At 38.7% G+C, this 21,673-nt stretch overlaps 4 protein-coding genes across 6 annotated transcripts in view; 1 reads left to right on the forward strand and 3 right to left on the reverse strand.

The window, feature by feature from the left end:
* The window catches only part of s1pr5b (sphingosine-1-phosphate receptor 5b), a 69,449-nt gene that overhangs the window by 5,897 nt on the left and 41,879 nt on the right, over window positions 1-21,673 (forward strand). Inside the window, exons 3-5 of the mRNA XM_077524035.1 lie at window positions 5,978-6,132; window positions 7,033-7,123; window positions 19,860-19,935. The gene's annotated coding sequence lies outside the window, so the exon portion shown is untranslated. The remainder of the gene's footprint in view (window positions 1-5,977; window positions 6,133-7,032; window positions 7,124-19,859; window positions 19,936-21,673) is intronic.
* On the reverse strand, window positions 5,959-9,603 carry LOC144020321 (forkhead box protein D5-C-like). Its single transcript, XM_077523682.1, has 3 exons — window positions 9,025-9,603; window positions 7,059-7,093; window positions 5,959-6,097 (listed from the first exon to the last, which is right to left on the reverse strand). Exons 1-3 carry the CDS (start codon window positions 9,565-9,567, stop codon window positions 5,959-5,961), a joined length of 717 nt encoding a protein of 238 aa, XP_077379808.1. The 5' UTR covers window positions 9,568-9,603.
* On the reverse strand, window positions 11,096-17,059 carry zglp1 (zinc finger GATA like protein 1). 3 transcript variants are annotated; one of them, XM_077524499.1, is made up of 6 exons: window positions 16,802-17,059; window positions 15,271-15,341; window positions 14,151-15,165; window positions 13,988-14,085; window positions 12,744-12,837; window positions 11,096-11,846 (listed from the first exon to the last, which is right to left on the reverse strand). In XM_077524499.1, the coding sequence occupies exons 3-6, from the start codon at window positions 15,161-15,163 to the stop codon at window positions 11,744-11,746; spliced, it is 1,308 nt and encodes a 435-aa protein (XP_077380625.1). In that variant the 5' UTR covers window positions 15,164-15,165; window positions 15,271-15,341; window positions 16,802-17,059; the 3' UTR covers window positions 11,096-11,743. The 3 variants fall into 3 exon arrangements, with proteins under 3 accessions (XP_077380625.1, XP_077380624.1, XP_077380626.1); XM_077524498.1 differs by having other exon boundaries at window positions 16,831-17,058; XM_077524500.1 differs by lacking the exon at window positions 15,271-15,341 and having other exon boundaries at window positions 14,151-15,064; window positions 16,831-17,059.
* Window positions 17,485-20,449, reverse strand: fdx2 (ferredoxin 2). The gene is made up of 5 exons (XM_077524038.1): window positions 20,223-20,449; window positions 19,866-19,917; window positions 19,201-19,307; window positions 18,893-18,980; window positions 17,485-18,802 (listed from the first exon to the last, which is right to left on the reverse strand). The coding sequence occupies exons 1-5, from the start codon at window positions 20,398-20,400 to the stop codon at window positions 18,646-18,648; spliced, it is 582 nt and encodes a 193-aa protein (XP_077380164.1). The 5' UTR covers window positions 20,401-20,449; the 3' UTR covers window positions 17,485-18,645.

Consider the following 21,673-nt stretch of genomic DNA (forward strand, 5'->3'; position numbering starts at 1 on the left):
TTTGTGCTCATCATCATCATCATCATCATCATCATCATCGTGGCTGCATGTGAGAGTGAATATGCAGACTACATATATTGTATGTGGGTTGTGTTTTGCTGCTTTGCATCCAGCAGCTGCAGTTCCACTTCATTAAACCTTCAACGTGTAAAAACAACATGAGGGACTGTAGTAAAAATTAAATCCAGAGGGAATTGACTTCATTACACCATCACAATTATTGTGAGTTTGCAATTAAAAAATAATAATATGATAAAGATTAGGGCTGCTCGATTGTGGGGAAAAAACATAATAATCACGATTATTTTAGCAATAATTGAAATCACAATTATTCAAATGATTTTGTTTTTTTTTGGTACAAAACAAGAAAATGTTTAATGCATTTAAAAATATTAAATAAAAAAAATGAAAACACTATAATTACGTAAGTACCTTTTGGACCATCCAGCCATCCATCCACCCATCCATTTTCTTGACCGCTTATTCCTCACAAGGGTCGCGGGGGGTGCTGGAGCCTTTCCCAGCTGGCTTTGGGCATTAGGCGGGGTACACTCTGGACTGGTTGCCAACCAATCGCAGGGCACACAGAGATGAACAACCATCCACACTCACAAGCACGCCCAATCAACCTGCCATGCATGTCTTTGGAATGTGGGAGGAGACTATTATAGAGAATATTAACTTTTTACTGCTGATAAGTGCTAAATTAAATCAAGTATCCCTTTAAATCCAGTGCAATACCTTTTTTTAAGTAAGTAAGGGTTAAGGGCAATACATTGTTAGTTTTACAGTAAGGTTTTCTGATGTTTATTGAGGTACAATTTATTTTTTTTGTGCAATACATTGTAAGTAAATACGGTAATTGTTTCAGTACAGTTTTTTATAATTTGCTGTATTTCAGCACAATATAATTGTTAAAACGCATAATCTTACAGTGGCTTACAATAATATTCAAATTTGGTATTCGGCGTAAAAAGTGTGAGAGCCACTGAAAGTGATATTGCCTGTTTAAACAACTGAATTATTTTACAGCAAGCTGGAAACCAGACAATTAAGATTAATGAAGGACATGTTTAAAAATAAATAAATAAATAAATAAATAAATAAAGATGCCGATCAGGAATCTTTTTAAAATATTGTGTGTATGGTAATAAATACTACTTTCCATATTTATTTTCCACACTCTCAATGCACATAAAAGGGAGGCCATAAGACACACGCACACAAACAAAGTGAGACGGGACGCACTCCACCAAGTGGACTCCATGTCCGTGTTTCCTTTGCAGCATGTAAACACGATTGTGTGTGGCGTGATAGTGATCATAGCAGCTAATTGTTTGGGGAAATATTCACGGTGCAATTGATGGAGAAAGTGACAAACAATAGTGCACACGCTCGCCACGACACATGCGCCAACTTCTCCCTTTCCTCTCTTCATCTGCTGCTCTTTTATGGGCCTTATTGTTCTGGACACTTCAAAAGATGACCAAGATAAATAATAGGACACAAAACATCACATAGGCGTCATTGTGATCAGGTACTTGATTTGTCTTGGGGTCTATAGGACAAACACAAATTCAGCTTTATGAAGTGTGTTCAGTTTGATTTTATATCACTCAGATTTTACATATTGAAAAGACCCCCCCCCCTCCCCTTTTGTTTGCATGAAATAACTTTGCCCCCCCCAATACTTCGATTTTGTTTTTCTATTTTGACTAATAATCCTACTAGTAGCATTTTCCCTTTTCATATACCAAAAGGGTATAGAAAAAACGTGAATAAAGTTATTTTATTACAAAACATAATATAAAAATACAGTCAAAATATCCATATTTATTTGTCATAAAAGTATGCTTTTTATTAAAATTGAGTTTGCTTTATTAAAGTGAAAGACAACCCAAAATGCACTTTCCAAAAACAATGCATTTTGATTAATATTACGTTTGTGGAATATATATTCAGCCGTTTTCATGTGTCACGGGGGCGGCCATTTTGCTACTTGCTGGGATAGGCTCCAGCACCCCTACTACCCTTGTGAGGAAAAACGGTTAAGAAAATGGATGAATGGATGTATGTCACAACAATGTGAATGTCGTAAGTGTCAGTTTTTTTCATTATTTGATTCTTAACCATGTATTATGACCTATTATTATTATTATTATTATTATTATTATTATTATTATTATTATTATTGTATCTCAGTGAGGTCAAATATTTTCTCAGGATGATTTGAACCTTGTGGCTACACTTGGGAGCGTAAGAGTGCCCGTCGCCTTTCGACGGTCTCACATGGCTCCGTTTCCCAGGATGCACCTGGCAACGAGGCGAGTGAGCGGATGCAGGCTACAGCTGTTTCCTGTGCACACTTCCTGGTTTGGCTTCAAGAGGCCTGCTGGTTGGGGTTATACTGGTGGAGTTGATAAGCGGATGTGCACAGGTGGATTGCAGGCGTTTTCACATAGGATATGTCTGCCATAGCCACAGGTGGAGGATAGCATCACTCACTTTTACATCAACTATGCATTCAAATCAAGAGACACCCTCAACGCAACACAGGGACACCGAGTGAAGGATTCAAGGACAAACGGGTCTCCTTATTGTCTCCTATCTCTCTTTCGACTTCCTTAGACAGCCAGGGGGATTTTGGACGGGGGGCTAATGAGAACATAATGGGCTCAATCAATTGTTTCCTTGATTGAGCACACCCTCTACTTTCCTCACCCACACTTGGACACAAGCCAGGGATGCTGCACTGAGAGGAACACAGAGAATGCACTCACTGGACACTAGGGGTGTTAAAAAAATAAATAAATCGATTCGGCGATATATCGCGATACTACATCGCGCGAGTCTCGAATCGATTCAATAATTTTTTTTTTTTTTTTTTTTTTTTTTTTTTTTTAAGAGCTCAGAATTGTTCATTCGGTAGTCTTACCGATTCAATGTCTTATCATCATTGCCTTTGTGTGTGTGTGTGTGTGTGTGTGTGTGTGTGTGTGTGTGTGTGTGTGTGTGTGTGTGTGTGTGTGTGTGTGTGTGTGTGGGTGTGTGTGTGTGTGTGTGTGTGTGTGTGAATCGATTTTTACACTTCCATTTTTAATGGAAAAATATTCAACAAAACGTCTGACTTCGGGTTAGGATTCACACCTTGAGCATGGAAGAATGTTATATGAATATGTTATATTAAGCCTTAATATTTTATTTTAATGCTGTTCAAACATGAAACAGATTACAACCTCTATAAGACTGAAATTTCAGATAAATAAATTTTCATATAAATCTTACACTCTACAAGCCGATTAGTATTTTCTAAATTTGAATGAAAAAAAATCGCAACAATCGACTTATAAATTCGTATCGGGATTAATCGGTATCGAATCGAATCGTGACCTGTGAATCGTGATATGAATCGAATCGTCAGGTACTAGGCAATTCACACCCCTACTGGACACCGAAACCAGTGGTCACCAACACGGTGCCTGCAGGCAGGTGGGACTCATTTTCAGGGCTCAGACCGGCCCACTTTAGTTAGCAACGGTTTCATGAATATATGCTATTTTAACCTTATAACATATAATTCCCTCCAATGATATTGTATTTGATTAGAAATCAAATTTACAATTGAACGTGCTTACAAGATCACAATCAGTGTTTCAATGAACACGTATCTGTCATGTTGAAGATTTGTGGAGCGAGTGGATGAGGGGAGATGGACCCAATGGCAGAGAATCAAGGCCGGGAGACAAACAGGAATGAAAACAACTTTATTTACTGGAACCAAGTAGAAGACTGGATGGGACATGAGCGGACTGGTTGCTATTACTGGACTGGACGTGGACAGACTGGCTATGATGTGGACAGACTTGGCATGACGTGGATAGGCTTGGTAGGGCATGACTTAGCAGAATGTGGACAGACTTGGGTTGACGTGGAGACTTGAGTAGATATGGAGACTTGAGTTGATGTAGGCTTGACGTGGAGAAACTTGACGTGGAGAAACTTGACGTGGAGAAACTTGACGTGGAGAAACTTGACGTGGAGAAACTTGACGTGGAGAAACTTGACTCGACTCGACGTAACACTATACAGCACACCTCAACAGCACAAGACAATGTGTGCACAAACCCCACTGACTAAATACAACACTAACGAGACACTAACAGGACACACCTGTGAAACACAGCAGGCAGAGGGCACTAATTAGCAAGACATACGGAGAGGGGAGACACACACAGGTGGATGAGGTTAACTCTGACGAGACGAGGGGAGACAAAACCGGACAAAAGACAACATAAACACTCAAAACCCAAAACCCAAAACCGAAACATGATAGTATTAGAACCCAAATAGTTAAAAGTTTGGGACTGATTTTAACAAGACTACATGGGCTACATAAAAGTTAAGTTTGATACCTGTGATCTGTACCATTACCTTTTTTCTGATTGGCTATAGATAGAAAATGGCTCTCCTGCTTCTTTTTTGTTTATTTCCCAAATATGGCTCCTTTTTTGTGTGAATTATTCTAAAGGTGTAGATTCAGGATTGTGTATCCATCTTTTACAAACAATGCAACAGACGTAGAGTACATACAATTTGATTGTAATCTGGATTAAGATACAATATATGTGAGTGTTGTGATTGTACCCTCAGGTCACGGTGACACAGTGTGGAACAAAAGTGCATTGTGTCTTCCTTGTGTCATATTTCTCATCATCAGCGCTTGCACAGTCCAAATTCCACAGTTGTGTTTGAGTGTGGCTTGTTGTCGACCTCCATCCTGTAATAATAGGAAACGCCGCATCACTTTCCAACTTTCTCTCACACGCTTTTCTCATTGTCCCTCTGCTCCATGCTAGTGCCAGCTGAAATGTTGCTATATGAAATATCCGCCCGGCCGTAATGTTTTATTTGATTACCATATGTGAGCACTATCAACAGTGCTTAAATGTCAATACTAACTCGCGTGTGGCAACATTGGCTCATCCATTTTCTAAAGTTGTCCTCATTAGGGTCGAATTGTTAAAACGTGTGTTTAGGATTCATGGTTTGAGCTAAGGATATAAAATGCACTAAAAATGAATATAACAGTGATTGTAAAGGGATTTCATCGTAATCGGTTTTGGCAAATGTTCTTAGTTTAGTGAACCAAATCACTGACGTTAGTGAAGTAATTTTATCGTTATGCCATTAGAGGGAGACAAACATTTAGCATTCAGCGTCCCACACGAATGAATGAAGCAGTCGCCTGATTATATTACACACGATTCAAAACAAGCAATTAACCCTCCTGTTTTGTTATAAATCATTTTTGACTTGTTTTAAGTTTAAAAACTTTGCACAATCATTTAAAAAAAAAACCCATCTAATTAGGATACAATGAATATTGCAAATCAATTTTTATTATTATTATTTTTTAATTTACATGAAAGGCTCAGACATTATTCGTCCTCGTTTTTAAGCAAATATTAACCAACTAATTAATTTTATTACTGCAGTTTTCCAACTTTCCCAAATTATAATTATAGTTGGATCAACGTTTTTAGAGCAGAGAATACTTTTATAATTTTCAATTTCAAACAAGGTCAATTTGACCACATCATAAAAAGTGGAATTAATCTTATAAAATGAGCGTATGTGAAAATACCTTTACATATATAATAATGCTCAGTTTGAACTGACAATATCGTTATTAGAATTCTAATCAGTCATATAGTAAAGTTGCCATAGAATGATAGAACTGATTGAATTGCATTGTACTGAGAGCAGTGTCTAATATTTTACCAATGCGTACACAGGAACCAAAATTAGATCATAAAGCTGTGTCGCTGTTCATTAAATCAAGGTCAAAATAAAAATGTTGACTTCAGTTGATAGTGATCATAATTTCATGTCAGATTGTGTTGATGTAGCTAATAAATTATCTGGTGAATTTGGCCTCTTCTAATTTTCATTTTGCTTCTATCCTTTCTCCCCACAGTGAGATGCCAACTTGACATCCGCATGCGCACACAGGTCCACAATCTCTGTGCTGGTGGGCCGCTCGTGTGCGGGTGGTCCGGTCCAGGTGGAGGAGGGAAGGGTTAACACCACGCATGCCCTGAAGCGGAGGAAAGGAATAAACAAGAGCTGGAGGTGAGATGAACATCTGTAATACACATGTGCTACAAGGCCTGCAGACCTGCTTCATGAAGGAGCCACACTCGCGTTTTTCCACGTTACTTTGCGGCTCGGTTCTATTGGGGGTTTTCATTTATGACCATAACCATCTCTTTCGGGTTTACTTGGTTATTTCACTGCTTTTCTTGATATTTTTCTTCTACAGTAAATTGGACCTGTCAAAAAATGTGTTTGTTGCCACTAATATGGTAAATGAACTGCTTTTTATATAGCACTTTAACTACACCAAAGTGCTTCACAATGCCTCACATTCACCCAACTTCTGTCACACGGGGCGCTGCGCTGCAAGGTTCATTGGGAGGAAATCGGGGTTCAGTGCCTTGCTCAAAGACAATTCGAGATGGTCACCAGGGGTGAAGATCGAACCCACAACCTCACATATGGGAGACGACCACTCTACCACTGAGCCTTGCCGCCCCTAATCCCCGTTCCCACATCGTGGGCGTGTTTGAAAATATGCTTTGAGCGCAATGTTTCACCCAGACCGTTCGGAAACTCAAGAGCTTTGTTCAAATGTGCAAATCCGGTTTTCAGAGTGCCCCCAAAAATGGAATACCAAAGCTCAGTGCATCAGCAAGTACAACGAAAGTAAACAGTTAAAGATATGGTGATTATATGGCTAAGAAAATGACGTAATCATCACTCATTTTGACTCCTCAGCATGTGAGTTCTGCATTTGTCCTGTTTCCGTTTACAGAACTAACAACGTGCAATCCTTTGAACAAGTCTGGTGTGTTTCTATGAAGTCTGTATAAAGGCTGCAGCCAACAATCAAACATGATCAAGATGCAATGTGTTGAACTTGTCCTGCCCGGCTAACAAATTGTATTTACGTGTTCTTGTTTGTATTTGAAGACTTCCTGTTCTGGCCTTCACCTGACCCTGCGTGTTTGGAAGTCGCCAGCGAGGAGGCAGCCTGGAAAAACAAACATGTGGGCAACATTATGTGAGTTACCTGGAACTGTTAAATGCTATTTTGGTTTATGTTGTGCTTATTAGCTGCTATTAGTGTACATATCACCTGACGTTTGTGTGTGTGCGCGCGTGTTACAACGTCACTCTTGTGTAGCCGACCTGGTGAATGTTGTTATAGTGCATATATTTTATGGGACAGTAAATACTGGGAAATTTAGTGTCTGGATCATTTAATTAAAGTACTTTTTGTCATTGTTTGCAATTAATAGGCTTCAACATGCCTACTGATAGGAAAGTGGCATTGGGCAAAATATTGGTACAGCAATTTTTTATTTTTTTTAAGATGTACTTAACCTAACGTTCTGACCGGTATGTGCCAGGGCATTTTTATACACAGGAAGATTGACACGAGTCAGTTCTTTTAACAGTTCATCCATCTAAAAGGCAATTAAAGACAAATAAATACAAGTCGTACTTTAATTTATAGTGTCATGATTTTCACTTGTTTTGTTTCTTTTAATGAAATATACTCATGCAACTTCACAAGTTTCTAAACAATCGGCACAGTTTACATTTCAGTCTAATTGGATACAGAATACTGCTGATTGAAGTTGTTGTGAAAAGCTACAAGAAAGCCAGAGACTTGGAAACAATCTGGTATTCATTTGCTTTAAGAGACAGATTTCAAACTGTAACATGAAAGCCTGAATCGACTGAAGCAGACAAATAAATGAAGAAATAAGAACCAGTCAACACAAAAATGTATATTATATCATGTCTAATCTAACAATGACTTGTGAAGAAAAATCTTTCACTGAAGTTGCTTTCATTATATTGATAGAAAACCACACGCTTTAAAATCATAAATCGAAAATGTTCATTTTATTTAGTAAACTCAAGTGCAGTTTGTATGCAAGCATGCCAAAGTATATTTATATTTTTTTCAATTAAAACAGTTATTTCTGCTTTTTGAAGTAGATCATCGTGAATGTGCTTGCTTTTTTTTTGTTTTGTGTGTGTGTGTGTGTGTGTGTGTGTGTGTGTATGTGTGTGGGCGTGTGTGTGTGTGTGTGTGGGGGGGGGGTGAAAGAAGAATACTCAACAGTCTAAACCTTTGCAAATATTAAATCTATATAGATATAAATCTATATAGATATAAAAAGATAGATATAAAAAAAAGTCTACACACCCCTGGTTGAAATGCCAAGTTTAGGAACAATGACATGTCTCTGACGCTGTGGAAGCTTTCTGTGCATGGTTGTACTACAAAAATGTCAGCGAAAGTCTACTAAAACATCTGGGCTTTATTTAGATTAATCAGCGGGATTTTAATGGGTTGTAGGTGTGTGCTGATTCCCATTTAACATGAATTTGAATCCTGTGTTACAAAAGGGTGTGCACACTTATGCAACTTTTTTTTGTTTTGTTTTTTTGTTTTGTTTTTTTTAACGCCCCTTCTCAAAGATTTTAGTTTTTGAGTCATACACATTACATAATGGAGGAAAATATTTTGAAATATCTTGTTCTATATGTTTATATCAAACAAAGCTGGAATTTGAACAAGGGCGTGTAGACTTTTTATATCCACTGTATCATCACTTAGAAAATCTCCTCAGTGTACCAAAAGCAAACAAGAATAGTGGACCCACACAATTTCCGGCGTATGGATGATCGTCAAGTCCTAAATTTGCAAACAAGTCAGGTGTGAAATAAAAAAAATGGTACATAAGAGCGTCAAACAATGACAGTGCTAAAGCAAGAGTATTTAGGATCGGTAAAGATGTAGTTGGGTGTCCTCCCATAGGTCAAGGGAAAAGTCCGGTCCAAAGGCTGGATAGAGTTGCAGATGTCCAAACAAGGCGGGAATCTCTTGGAGAGGAGTGAGGACAAAGCAGGAATAAATGTTCGCACAGGGGGATTCCCGGGACCAACCTGGGTGGTTGAAAAACTTTCAGGGCTCAGGTGGCGGTACAGATCCGGTTGGAGCAGGGGGATTCTGGTGGGCACAGGTTGAAGACCTACTGGCACGGAATAGTCCTTGACAGTCCTCCAGGGTTGCTGTTGTCTCTTGAAGCGTTTCCTCCGCCTAAGAAAGCTTCCGTTTGCAAACATGTCTGCCGACATGGGGTCCAAAGTCCAGAAGTTTCCCTTCCCGGGAACGCCGGGCTCCCGGGGGATCTTGACGAAGCAGTCGTTAAGAGACAAGTTGTGTCGGATTGAGTTGTGCCACGCGGGGAACTTGTCCCGGTAGTAGGCAAAGTTGTGGCTAATGAAATCACAGATCTGACTGAGGGTGAGTCGCTTCTTGGGGCTCTGGAGGATCGCCATGGTGATGAGGGCGATGTAGGAGTAAGGGGGCTTCACCGGAGAAGTTGGAGTCCGACCGGGGATGCCGCAGAGTCGGACCATGAAGTCTCTCTGGTGCTCCAGGTCTTCCCGTTCAGAACCACCCCGCACGACAAAGTCCAGGTTCATGGTCCTCGGTGTGAGCAGGTCAAAACAGGCTGAACAAAGCACAACTCTTCCTCACTTTGATTCAGCTGACTGCATCTTTTGACTTTTAACGTCCTCCTCCTCCTCTTCCTCCTCCTCCTAACCTAAACAGCACCACCTCATTTAAGCAGGCCCTGAGGAGTCCACTAAACATTGTGCTAAGATGATGAGATCCAATACAGAAACTGCACCAAAAACGATGATTATATAATATATAATATTGTACATTTTGTAACCCTAAACCACCCCATTTTGTCATGGAAAATGCTATTGAACAATGTTGGGGTGTTTACAACCAATAGCTTTTCCCCAATGCAATTGAATGGGCATCTATTATTTGTGGATTTTTGGTATATGTGGATTTGTTTTCAGAATTTAAATTTGGGGGAGGTAACCTAATTTTTCATGGAAAATGCTTATTTGTGGTATAGTCCTGCTTATTCAAGAATTTTGGGGGGGTTAAAAAATATTCAATGCAATTAAATGGGTGTCAGCTTAGCTATTTGCGTATTTTCACTATTTGTGGAATTGTTTCAGTATTTAAAAGAAAAAATGTATTTTTCGGGAGGCTACGTTTTTTGTGGAAAAATCTTATTTGTGGTATATCCCCACTTATTCAAGAATTTTGGAGGGGTAAAAAAAAAAAATGCAATTTAATGGCCGTGAATTATTTATATTTGCGGATTTATCGATTTTTTTTTAATATATATATTTTTAGGGTGTTTTTATTTATTTTTTCGGGGGACACCATTTTTTTGTGATAATGCTTATTGGTGGTATATCCCTGCATATCCAATAATTTATTTATTTATTTTCTAGGGGGTTTAAAAATGTATGGAGTGGGTAGGGTCAGTAATATAGTTTGCAGCATGTGCTCCGGAATGCTCCGTGGTATATAGAGAAAAACTTTAAATTCCGCCACAAACTTCAACTTTCCAGATGCAAAGTCTGCTCAGCAGGCTACATTGTATCAGAGAATGCCATCTGTTATTTTTTCATCAGTGGGGAAAAAAAAATGGAAGTGTTTATTTGAGGTGGTACTTGTGCTGTAACTGTTGTTTATATTTGCCGTTAGAAATGAGCACAGCAGGTGAGGCGTGTGGATTTTGATGCTTGATTTTGAAACTAAAACCTTGATTTTAATGGGGCTCGTTTTTATGTTCTTGGCTCATTCAGCTCATTTCCTTTGGCGTTCCTCCTCGGTGGATGTTTTGGCAAAGCCATGAGAGGAAAGTCTCTTTGGCTGTTTGGAATTAGAGAAAGACGTCATGCGTTTTATAAAACAATAGTTTGCACAGCATCCGTCCATGTGAGGCCACCCACTGCGGAGAGAGGTCCACGCTGCATGCGGGCTCACGGAACGGAGAGGCGTCGAACGCGTACCACTTCCCACCCGCTAGTTTGTTTGCCATCGGTTATACTAAATATATCACCCGTCTTCTTAGGTGGCTGTAATTCATGTACTTAAAATATTGGATCTGTGTTCAAAATGAGGCAACACAGCCTGCTATTCACATTAAATAATTTATTAATTTAATCCAGACCAACAACATATTGATGTTTACACAAAATTGCCTTTATAAACATGCATGCCAAGAAAACCAAATGTACCTCATTAACCAGTCATGAAATACTACCCCAAAACCACAATCAACGCAAATATACAAACGAGAAAATATAAACACAGCGATGTACAAATTGAAAAAATAAATGAGTCACATCAATTACTGAGTGCAACAAAATATGTCACTTCTAACGCAGAGCACAATTTGGCTGTGATACAGAAAACGATCACCGATATTTGAAGCTCCAAGACATTTGCCACTTAACAATTTGACCCGCAGTGAGTGTTAACATCACATTTCTCCCCAAAGAACATCTGCTCAAACATATTTTTTGACTGAACAGCCACAACTAACACTTTAGTGAAGCTAATGCAATACACAGTATTGTGTAAAATAATAATAATAATAATAATAATTAAATAAGGACACTTGTGCTGCTGACCACGAACACTCCCATGCAGATGTCCCATGTGTGGTAAATTTCAGAGCTGTGCGTTGAAATGTTTGCATAGCTCGGTGTGGGAGGGGAAATGAAGTACTTGTACTCCTCGGTGGTGTGTTTGTGCTGAGTGGAGATCAGAAATTACAAAGAATTACAAAATTTCATTTCCACATTTGAGGCAGCATGAGTTGAAGTTGCCTTGTTTTTTAGGGATGTGCCAGCAGTTGACACAGCGGACCCTGTACTTCTTGTACCTTGAAAAAGACAATGGAGAAAATAAGTTACAAAAGCATTAAGGGGAAAAAAAAATAATGTCGGATGTTTGTAGCCATGTATGCAACACAACAACACAAGTGGCAAAATTGAATAAAACATTATATAAAATAAATTTTAAAAATTATTACAATTACAAGTAATCGATTACAATCACATTTACAGTGGAAATAAATTTTACACACCCCTGTTAAATGCTATTTTTTGTGGTATTAAAAAAAAAATAATCTGATAAAATCTTTTAAAAACTTTCCCCCATTGCATGTAAAACTAAATTAAAAAAAAAATCATCCGCATTCAGAATTAACCAATCACATTGAAATTTCAGTTGTTTATTTTTACTTCCCTAATCACTTTTTTTTTTTTTTTTTTTTTTTTTTTAAAGTTTTACAATAGTGAAAAAGGTTCTGAAATCAACAGGAAGATGAAAAGGGTTGTGTACACTATATGCTACGTATAAATTCTGCAGTAGAAGCATATTTTCACGATAATTTAATATCTATGATATTGAATTTAGCAAACTATTACAAATACTGTTTCAATGAATGATTTGAGTTTGTACTTAACATTTCTATTGAGTATTGTGCAGTTTCCATGTTTTACTCACACTTGCATGTGTGAGTGCATGGCTTTCTAATTAATTGACTAAATTGTCCATTGTCATGTAATGTAAATGTTCTGTGATTATGTGGCCTTTAATTGACTGGCGACTAGTCCTAATTAACTCCTCAACCAGTCAGCTGGGTTTGACTCTAGCTAACCCCCTAGCCTGTACAAGTGGTATAAAATGAAGGACTGACTGAATTCGCTTCTTTTTTAAATGGCTAATTATGTGTTTAACTACAGCAGTGTGAGTAATGTTGATAAGAATAAAATACCTGATGCCGCAAGCGTTGCAAAGAGGGGTCCCATCTTCTGCATCTCTCCACATTGGGGTCTTCCTGGTGCAGCATGATGCACAAACTTTGACCCCTAGTGATATGCAGTCAGTCAACAAACATTAGTTCAATTTGATTCTCAACCAGGCACATTAGTGTGCTATGAGATATCCGTGGTACCACGGGACATTATACAATTTTACTTAATTACAAATGTATCTTTTTGTCATCTACCTATGCACTACTTCAGTAGTCACACTGTTGGTGACATTTGTTTGGTGCTGTGCTATGAGATTTTCATGTAAAATGAGGGCCTTGGGTCAGTAAAAGGTTATGAATTGAAATATGTATTAGTTGATAATTTGGATCTCTATTTGTATTATTGTATGTATAATTATGTAACATGGCATCACAAAACTGAAATGTGCACAGTTCAGGCAGGGCAGGTGAAAGCATGTTTGCAAATAAGACTTGTGTAGCAGCGCCTCTCAGTGGGGGAAAATATGTAAAACATAATTTAATTGAATTAAAGATTCACTTTGCAGCAATATGCCCAAAAACAGCTTTACAATAGCCTTTCTATTTGACCATTTATGACTGAATCATGTTTTAATTAGTAGATTAACACCTTAGCTGTTCATAATGGGAACTCCTGCAAGCTTCTGACAAATAGTTTTCAGACAAGATCCGGGTTGGAATTTCCCACCCTCTGTCTGCGGATGTGACGTCTGTATGCATCGTGTACGTGAAGAAGGGAAACTGCAGTTTCATTTTTTTGGCCACAGGTGGCAGTAGAGACTCAAAATTTTGTTTTGCGTGTTCAGTAGCTTTAAATAAGTAAAAATATTTAGACTTGTAACAAAGAAAATAGCTCCCAATAGTAAAAATATGACAACTTTAATAATTTTGTTGGCGTGCTATGTAAATCATAGCAATACTTTATGAATGACATCCAGCATTTTATAGTAATCTAAATTACAGCACTTGCCTGCTCAAGTCCAGTCTTTTTTTTTTCTTTTTTTTTTAAATAACTAATTGGCTTCAACTTTTTTTTTTTTCCCCAGGGAATCAGATGCCATTGATCTTTGCACTGTTAATGTTCATACACATTGCCAAATAGAATGGACAATTCATTTTCAGTGCCATGTTGCTTTAACACTATTTTAATCGTGTTATGTGTCAAATTTACAAACTACTGGAAGACACTGCAGTAAAAGTGACAGTGGCTTGACTCGTGCAGGTACCTGAGGTAGTAGGTACACTCCCTTCATCTGAGCTGCTGGTCGCGCGATACGTTCGAGTCTTCGTTCTCCGTTTCCGCACGTTCCTGTGGAGCTCCTTGCTGAGGTGGAAAGAGAGAACAAATCGCAATGTGCATCCTCCAATTGTATATCGGCGTGTCCTCACCTGTATTTGGATGTTATGCTGAGCTGACACTGATCACTGCTGGCATTCAGCTCGGCGCGCATCCAGAATGTCACTCCCCGGAAGTGCGGGTCGTGGATATCGCCGCTGCGGCTGGGATTGGGTTGCTTTCTCGGAGTTCTGGTTCTCCGCAAGCGCTGAGTGCCATTTGCCTCTTTTGACCTCAAGTGTGTGGTCAGTGTGGTGGGAGTGGGAGAGCGCTGCAGCCTCTCCTCAATGGGAACATTTGCACAGTGTGATTTTGGTGACACCGTGTGGTCATCTGGTTTGGAGGGCGAATGACAAGCCAACATCAGGTTTGCATTGTGGTCGTGAGTGAAGACTGAAGAAGAACTTCTTGAAACATGAGTGTCAGTTTGGTGATGTTCAGCAGGGGATCTGTCATAACTCCTCTCCAATGTGTCAGCACTCAACTCTTGCACGTCTTTGTCAGCCAACTCTTTCTCACAAGTCTTCGGTTTAGAAGAAAAGCGGTTTCTTTGCTCATCAAGCATCGGCACGACGCAGGTGGAGATCCTTGCAACGGGCAGTGGTCTCAAAGTGCAGTGACGACAGGGACCAGTTTCTGATGTGTGTGCAGAAGGGACACCGCACATGGTGGGAAATAGCAGTCCTGAGTCTGCTTCCTCTTCTCCGTGATCCATGAGCCTCTTACACTGCTGGTTGATCAGACTCAATGCGAGCCAAGGGCTGTGGCCTCCAGGTGGGGACTCCACTACAATTTCCACCTTCCCGTTCACCATGAGGTCATCGTGCTTATTGGGTGATATTACATTTGGGTTGATGGAGTTTTGAGCCCTTTCACCACTTTCAGCTGGGCTGTCTTGAAGCCAGCTGGCCAATGATCTGGTGGCCAGGACACCGCTTTGCAGGGAGGCGTCAAGTTTAGAAACTTCCTGGAACAGATAGAGGAGCGCAGATTCCGAGTCATCTTGTTCTGCTGCCCTCTGATGTTTCTGAAAGAGGGCCACCTGTGAACTTTGACCTGTGCTCATATCTGCATCATAAACAAACAAACAAAAATAAGTGGACCCCAAATGTATTCTCTGACTATCCCTGAGTGAGGTTATGGAAAACTACCAAATTGCCTCAAAGAGCGTACCTTATAAGTGGTCCACGTGAGTAAGTACCTCAAATAGGTGACTCCTTTTTCTCTCTCTGTCAGGTAAAAGGCTAAACAGTGAAAAAGAAATACTTCTGTATGTAACAGTACAGAGAAAATATATTAACATTAAAAAAAAAATCTTCCAGCAATTATTCCAAAAACATATATTTCAGTTGCAGTTTTACAGACACATGGCCTTTATTGTCATTAATTTGGGTCTTTTAATTATTTACTTATTTATTTCCCCCATGTAAATTATACTCAGGTGTGACTTGCATATATTTTAAAATTAGTGCTCAAACTCGCACCCAAAATCCCCGTTCTCTAATCGGTGTTGACGGAAGTGTACGAGTTCCGGTTACTTACGCTTCTAACTATGGAAAAGTTTTTCTTTTTAGTTTAAAGCTTTAAAGTTTTAAGCCTACGTCCCATACTGGTCACCAGTCAATCACAGTGCATATAGAGACAGACAACTATTAACACTGTCCCTGAGTGGGAACACAACCCACACTGCCTGCACTGAAGCAAGCCATGTCTACAGAGACTCTAGAATCCTAAGTGCTAATTCTTAAAAGATAAAAGTGAATATCTGCATATATTTGAGTGAATGATTTTGACCACGATTGAAAATCCTAAATAAATTACGCATCAAATTATTGAATTTGTTGTACTGTAAAATAATTCCACTCTTGCCTAAAAAAATTGTATTTCTAAAGTATATCTAAAACGTTAATAGTTGTTCTACTAGGAACTATAGGTAATGTAACTTCAATAAGCTGTACTTGGCCATATCATTGGGTACACCTGCCCACTGATTGGGTCCAAAAGTTGTATCTTGCATTGGATATTTATAGTGATACTTACAGTGCCTTTTAGGAGGCTGAAGGGTGAAATAATGGTACATGCTGATGTTATATGTGCTTATAGCAGCAGTTAAAATCATTGTAGTGTTACGTATTCCAGGTTGAGTGTATTTCACTTTTTTATTGAACTGTTACTGTTTCCGTGATTCGAAAAGTAATCATTTCTCACAATCTGTTCCAAACAGTGTGGAGTTTAAATTAACTTGAAAACTTGTTCCATATCGAACGATGTGTCGCTTTAACATCGATTGTCTTCTTGATCTTTTGGACGGGATGACATGTTCTAAAAACTATTACAACTCTCTTACATTAATGGAAAACTGACACTGCCTTTTACGAAAGGGAGGTTGGGCGTGTTTTCACTTTTCACGGCATCTTTCTCCATGGTGTGATCGGCTTCAAAACATATAGGGAGTAAATGTAGCTACAATGTACGAGTTGTTTGGAAACATGCATGTACATTCATGTACTTGTCAATTTGTTAAATTGTATATGTTGTACAATGATCGCAAATTCCGTGTGTCATTAGAAACGTTTACCTCCCTCGTCTGAAAAAGTACTTGTACAGTTATATTTTCGCCATTTCTGAGGTCAGATCTTCTCGACATTTGTCAAGAAATTAAAAAAACAATTTTGAGGCAAATAAAATCATTGTTGTTCCTTACCTTGCAGTAAAATTATTGTTGTTGCTTACCTTACAGTAAACGGTCTTATGGATTGTCGTTGTAGATGAATTGACGTATTTTGGCTGCCATCGTGGAGCAAGTCTGACACAGCTGGCGCTGCTAGCGTGATTACATCTGAAAATGCGAACACCTGATGGCTAATTAACGCTGATCTTTCACAAAATGATTCGATCGCTACTCAAAACACTTAAAACGGGTTTTTAAAAGTGGTTTTTGGATGTGGGGGTAGTACACGCTAGAAAATGTCGTTTAATTTTGGATTTGGGGGCCATTTCATATGAGGTCCTCAAAGGGCCATACCATTTTATTTTATTTTTATGCGACGCAAATAAGAGAACAGACATTATTTTGATAATATACTTCAGAGTGTTTGTGGGTTGGATGTTTTGAAAAGCTGTGTTTTAAGCTGGATAGCTCAAATGGTATCACAGCTGTCGGTAAGCAAGTTGAATTTACTGTACTGCATTTCTCCCAGAGAGCACACAGTGCTTCACCCCAGCTTGACCATTCTTGAGGCTCCCATTAATGTAACAATATGCTGTCTTTGACTACAGGAAATATTACTACTAATGCTACCACCACTAATTGACAGTTGATTACATATGCAGAGCAATTTAGCCTGCACCCTATAGTCTGGTAGAGAAAAATAAATATATCCAATACAGCTTTAAAATAGTACTTTATTGCACAATTTTAAATACTTGATATATACCATACATTAGTGACTTAAATGTGTGCGTAAGTTGGACAAGTACAGTAGACTTGACAAATAGAGTTTAACCTAGCAAACTCCGTCATTGGCAGCATGTTGCAATTTCGTTTTAGAATACAGCTGAACCACATCAATGTCAGCTGGTCACAACACGCCTTCTCAAGGTAAGCCCGTTTCTTCAGGATAGTTGAAATGTTTATTGGGATTTTAGAGAAGGACTTAGACTTACGTGGTCATATTCCCCACAAAAACCAAAGAAATGCATGATAACGTTTGAGTGAATATTCGGAATAAAAATTGTCTAAGTGAAATGGCAAGAGCATTTTTATGACAAACGTGCGTATAAGAGCTGTAACGAGGAATGCTCCATTCAGAAATGTAGTGAAGGAGTATTAGCAGTATACACTTGGGGGAATGTTTTACGAAAAAATATACAAGAAAATCTCTTAAAAATGGTTTTACTAGAATAAATTAATCTGTTGAGAAAACGGTGCGTTACGGTCTTGCACTTTGTTTAAATTTGACAACCAGTGAAATAGTCTAACAGCAGCGTCACCACGATCACTTTAACGTGATTGTGTAAACCTTTTGTAGATCATCTTTCCAGAAGTGATTTTGACATATTTCATTATTAATATATATATGGCTACAACTTAATTCATCAAAAAATATGGTGTTATTTTTACATTATAACTTTATTCTCGGTGCTCTTTTTCCGCCATTTTTCCCCTCAGTGTGGCCCTAATACTCCTTTTGTAAAGATGAATTTTAACTAAGGTCTCCAAACTTGAATGTATAGGTTGTTGTTTTTAACAAAAGAACACTTTGTGAAATTGCTCGTTCTCAATGCTTGCCTGAAGGCATTCCACATAAATAAAAAGACATATGTTCCTTTTTCCAAGTAACCATTGAGTTAATTGAATTCTGCCAAAGTCTGCAAGCCCACCACAGTAAACTGTTAATTGATCAGTTAAGATCTTCTGGGTGGTTGCTATGGTTTTCCCAAGCCGTAGATTTTGTCAAAGGAAACCCACTCGCTTCCTTCCTAGCATGGCTTCTCGTTTGCTGGGCCGGTCCCTCTCAATCCCACCTTCATCCGCAGTGCGTCTTCTCAATGAGGTTTGGGAACATGTCCGTCCACGTAGAAGTTCCTTGTGACTTTGGGTAAAGTCACCTCCATGCCCTCCAGCTCTGGGGTGAGAACGATCTGGCACCCTAGTCGGGAGTTCTCCTGGAGCATGGGCGCCATGTCCAGCATGTCATCCTCCCTAAAATTTGAGCACATTACTGGATATACTTTTCACTCCATTTCATAAGTTTTGCCACCATTTGAATGAGATATTAAAAGGCACGCCTACCTCTCAAGTGGTTCTGGCAGTTTGTCTAAATGGCCACTGCTTACATACACGTGACATGTTGAACAAGCCAATGATGCCTCACACGCCCCTGAATGGGAAATGCACAAAAAGAAAAAAGAATTACATTATGTGCTTGAGCATAACATCATTCATCGACCACTGTATTGTTAAAAAAATACACACAAGTTGTTTTTGCCTCATTACATCTTATGGACACCCTCCACCCAAACATTACCAAACTGTAAAGTAGGGAGTCATTTCTCAAGTAACTTTGTGGTCACCCTCGGCGATTAAACAGAAACACCCACCTTCTAGATCAATTCCATTCTTGTGAGCTAAGTACAAAATATTGTCTCCCACTTTGGCTCTAACTGGGATCCTCTGGCCTGACCGGTCTATATACACCACATTTACCCTGAAAAGCAATAAACACATCTTGAGGAAATCAGTACTTCTTGGTCACACATGTAAAACAAAAGACAATCTGGAAATACTGCATGATGACATATTATAGTGCCACTGCATTTACCAGATCATTGGAAGCCAATTGCAACCTTGAAACTGTTGGACCATTTTCACATTGTTTTAACTTATATCATGCGGATTGTTGTTGTTGATTACGTTTGATGTACAACACTTAGTTTCAGCTACGGTTGTTTGAGTTGAACATTGCCAAAGACGTGTATCAACATTTTATTCTACATCGAAAAAGCAGCGATTTATTGACGTGTTCGAAACTTCTGAACTAAAATGATGACCAGGACACCCATTTATACAGTTTATGAGCAAAAAAAAGTTAATTTGGAGTTGAGGTGCTCATTAAAAAACACAAAATGTGGTTTCAGTAATCGTGTTTTTTTTAAGGTACTCATTTTTTACTTTATTTCATTAACTAAAAAGGGTTTTTCAGTTTTAGTTATTTCCTTTGTTTTTGTTAATTATGATAACGCTTCTACATGTTTTACAGACTTACACATTGTCCTGGTTCTCTTCATCTGTGCTGCCTTCCTCACTGTGGAGCGAACCTACAAGAATACAGGGCCGTAAGTAATTCTGCTCTCACAGGTAAACACAGAAAATCCGCCATGAGATACGAATAGTTTACTTGTTGCACAAGGCAAGGTTTCACAACGCCATGCGAGTCAGGTTACACAAGCATTACTCAGGGTATGCTGGGCTAAGCGCTGACATATGCAAAATAAGTACATGAATATTAGCCTCTGGGCATCTTGTTAAAAAGACGTTAAATCATCATCATACTTTCGTCGCAATAAAGCGAACGACGTTAAAAATGACAAACCTGCAGTAACTAGCAGGGCGAAGCACTCACCTACACTCGTCTGCATGTATCGATTGATAGTGCGAAACGTGTCCACAGAGCCCTTCCTTTGTAAATGAGCCGTACACGACTTTAACCTGGACATGGGACATGTGCTACAGTCCGGTAAAACTCGCGAAAGTCTGAAAGTCAGCCCCATGCTCGAGCGGACTGCAGCGGAGGCAGCCATGATTGTGTTTTGATCACGTGCACCACGTTGTCCAATAGAAAAAGAGCCCTGTCAGCATTCTGTTTCGACGACAGAGGCCGCTGCGACTTTACAGCTATTCTATGACCAAACTAAACCAACACGTGGTAAAGTTTATTTAAATGTTGAGCACAACAAACCTATTGAAGACAATTCATTTTAATACAGCAGCACCTCTACATACAATTTTTTAACAGTATGCATTCATTCTTAAGTAAATCAGCAATTAAAGTAAGTACTAAAAATATTGTATAAAAAATAATTGATTAAGGAATTGCAATGCACAGCATGTAAAAGACAGAAATTGAGTTCAGACAGTACTTTGAATACAGTAGCCTATAGGAAATATTTCTCTCTCGCTCGCTCACTCACTCACTCACTCACTCACTCACTCACTCACTCCAAGATGAGTTATGTTTATGGGCATCCAGTTGCACATGATACAGCAGCTAGCTCCTCATTTCAAGTCAGAGGACAGTGGTGCTTTCTCTGACCACATAAAATGTTTCATAGCTTGACGACAAAAAATAAATAAAATAAAATAAAAAATCTGTGTCCCATCCAACAGTATAAACAATGAGCTACAATTAAGTAGAGTAAAAACGAGGAATGGTAATGATAATAGTGTGTTCATTTTGTTATTTAGCGGTAGAAGTTTACAAAAACTCAAAAGGCATGATTTTGACGCTGGCCTATTGCTGTTGCTATATAATCATTTCAAGCTGCAAGCTGAAGTTGTCCACTCTTTTGTTTATTTAAAAAACAAAAAAAACAACAACAAAAAAACAGAAGCAGCAAGTATCCACATGGTTCAAATTAATAATGAAACTAAATAATCCCATTAAACAACAGTCATCATAATGTGCTTTGCTTTACCACCTCCCCCGGAAAGGGACAAATCTAAACAAGGCATCTGATGCAGGCTAGCTATAGATCTTCCAGTTTTGTATGAAGGTAGACAAGAGATATATAGATGAATTTTGCGGTCTGATGTTTTCTTCAGTTGACGTTACCTAGAAATGAAGCATAAAAAGACATCCTCCATAAAGAAAGTGAGACGCTATTATTTGCCTTGCGAGAGCAGTAAAACTCGTAGGAGCATGATGTTGACATTTCCACATGTGATTTATACCTTTGAGTAACTGTATAACTCTGATAAGCTGTTCTGCTGGAATCACACTATAATTTTTCTTTCTTTTATCGTTCTTAAAAAAAAAAAAAAAAACATATATAAAGACTTGCAGATTGCGAAAAG

The sequence above is a fragment of the Festucalex cinctus genome, chromosome 6, assembly GCF_051991245.1.
Source record: "Festucalex cinctus isolate MCC-2025b chromosome 6, RoL_Fcin_1.0, whole genome shotgun sequence".
Classification (NCBI taxonomy): domain Eukaryota; kingdom Metazoa; phylum Chordata; class Actinopteri; order Syngnathiformes; family Syngnathidae; genus Festucalex; species Festucalex cinctus.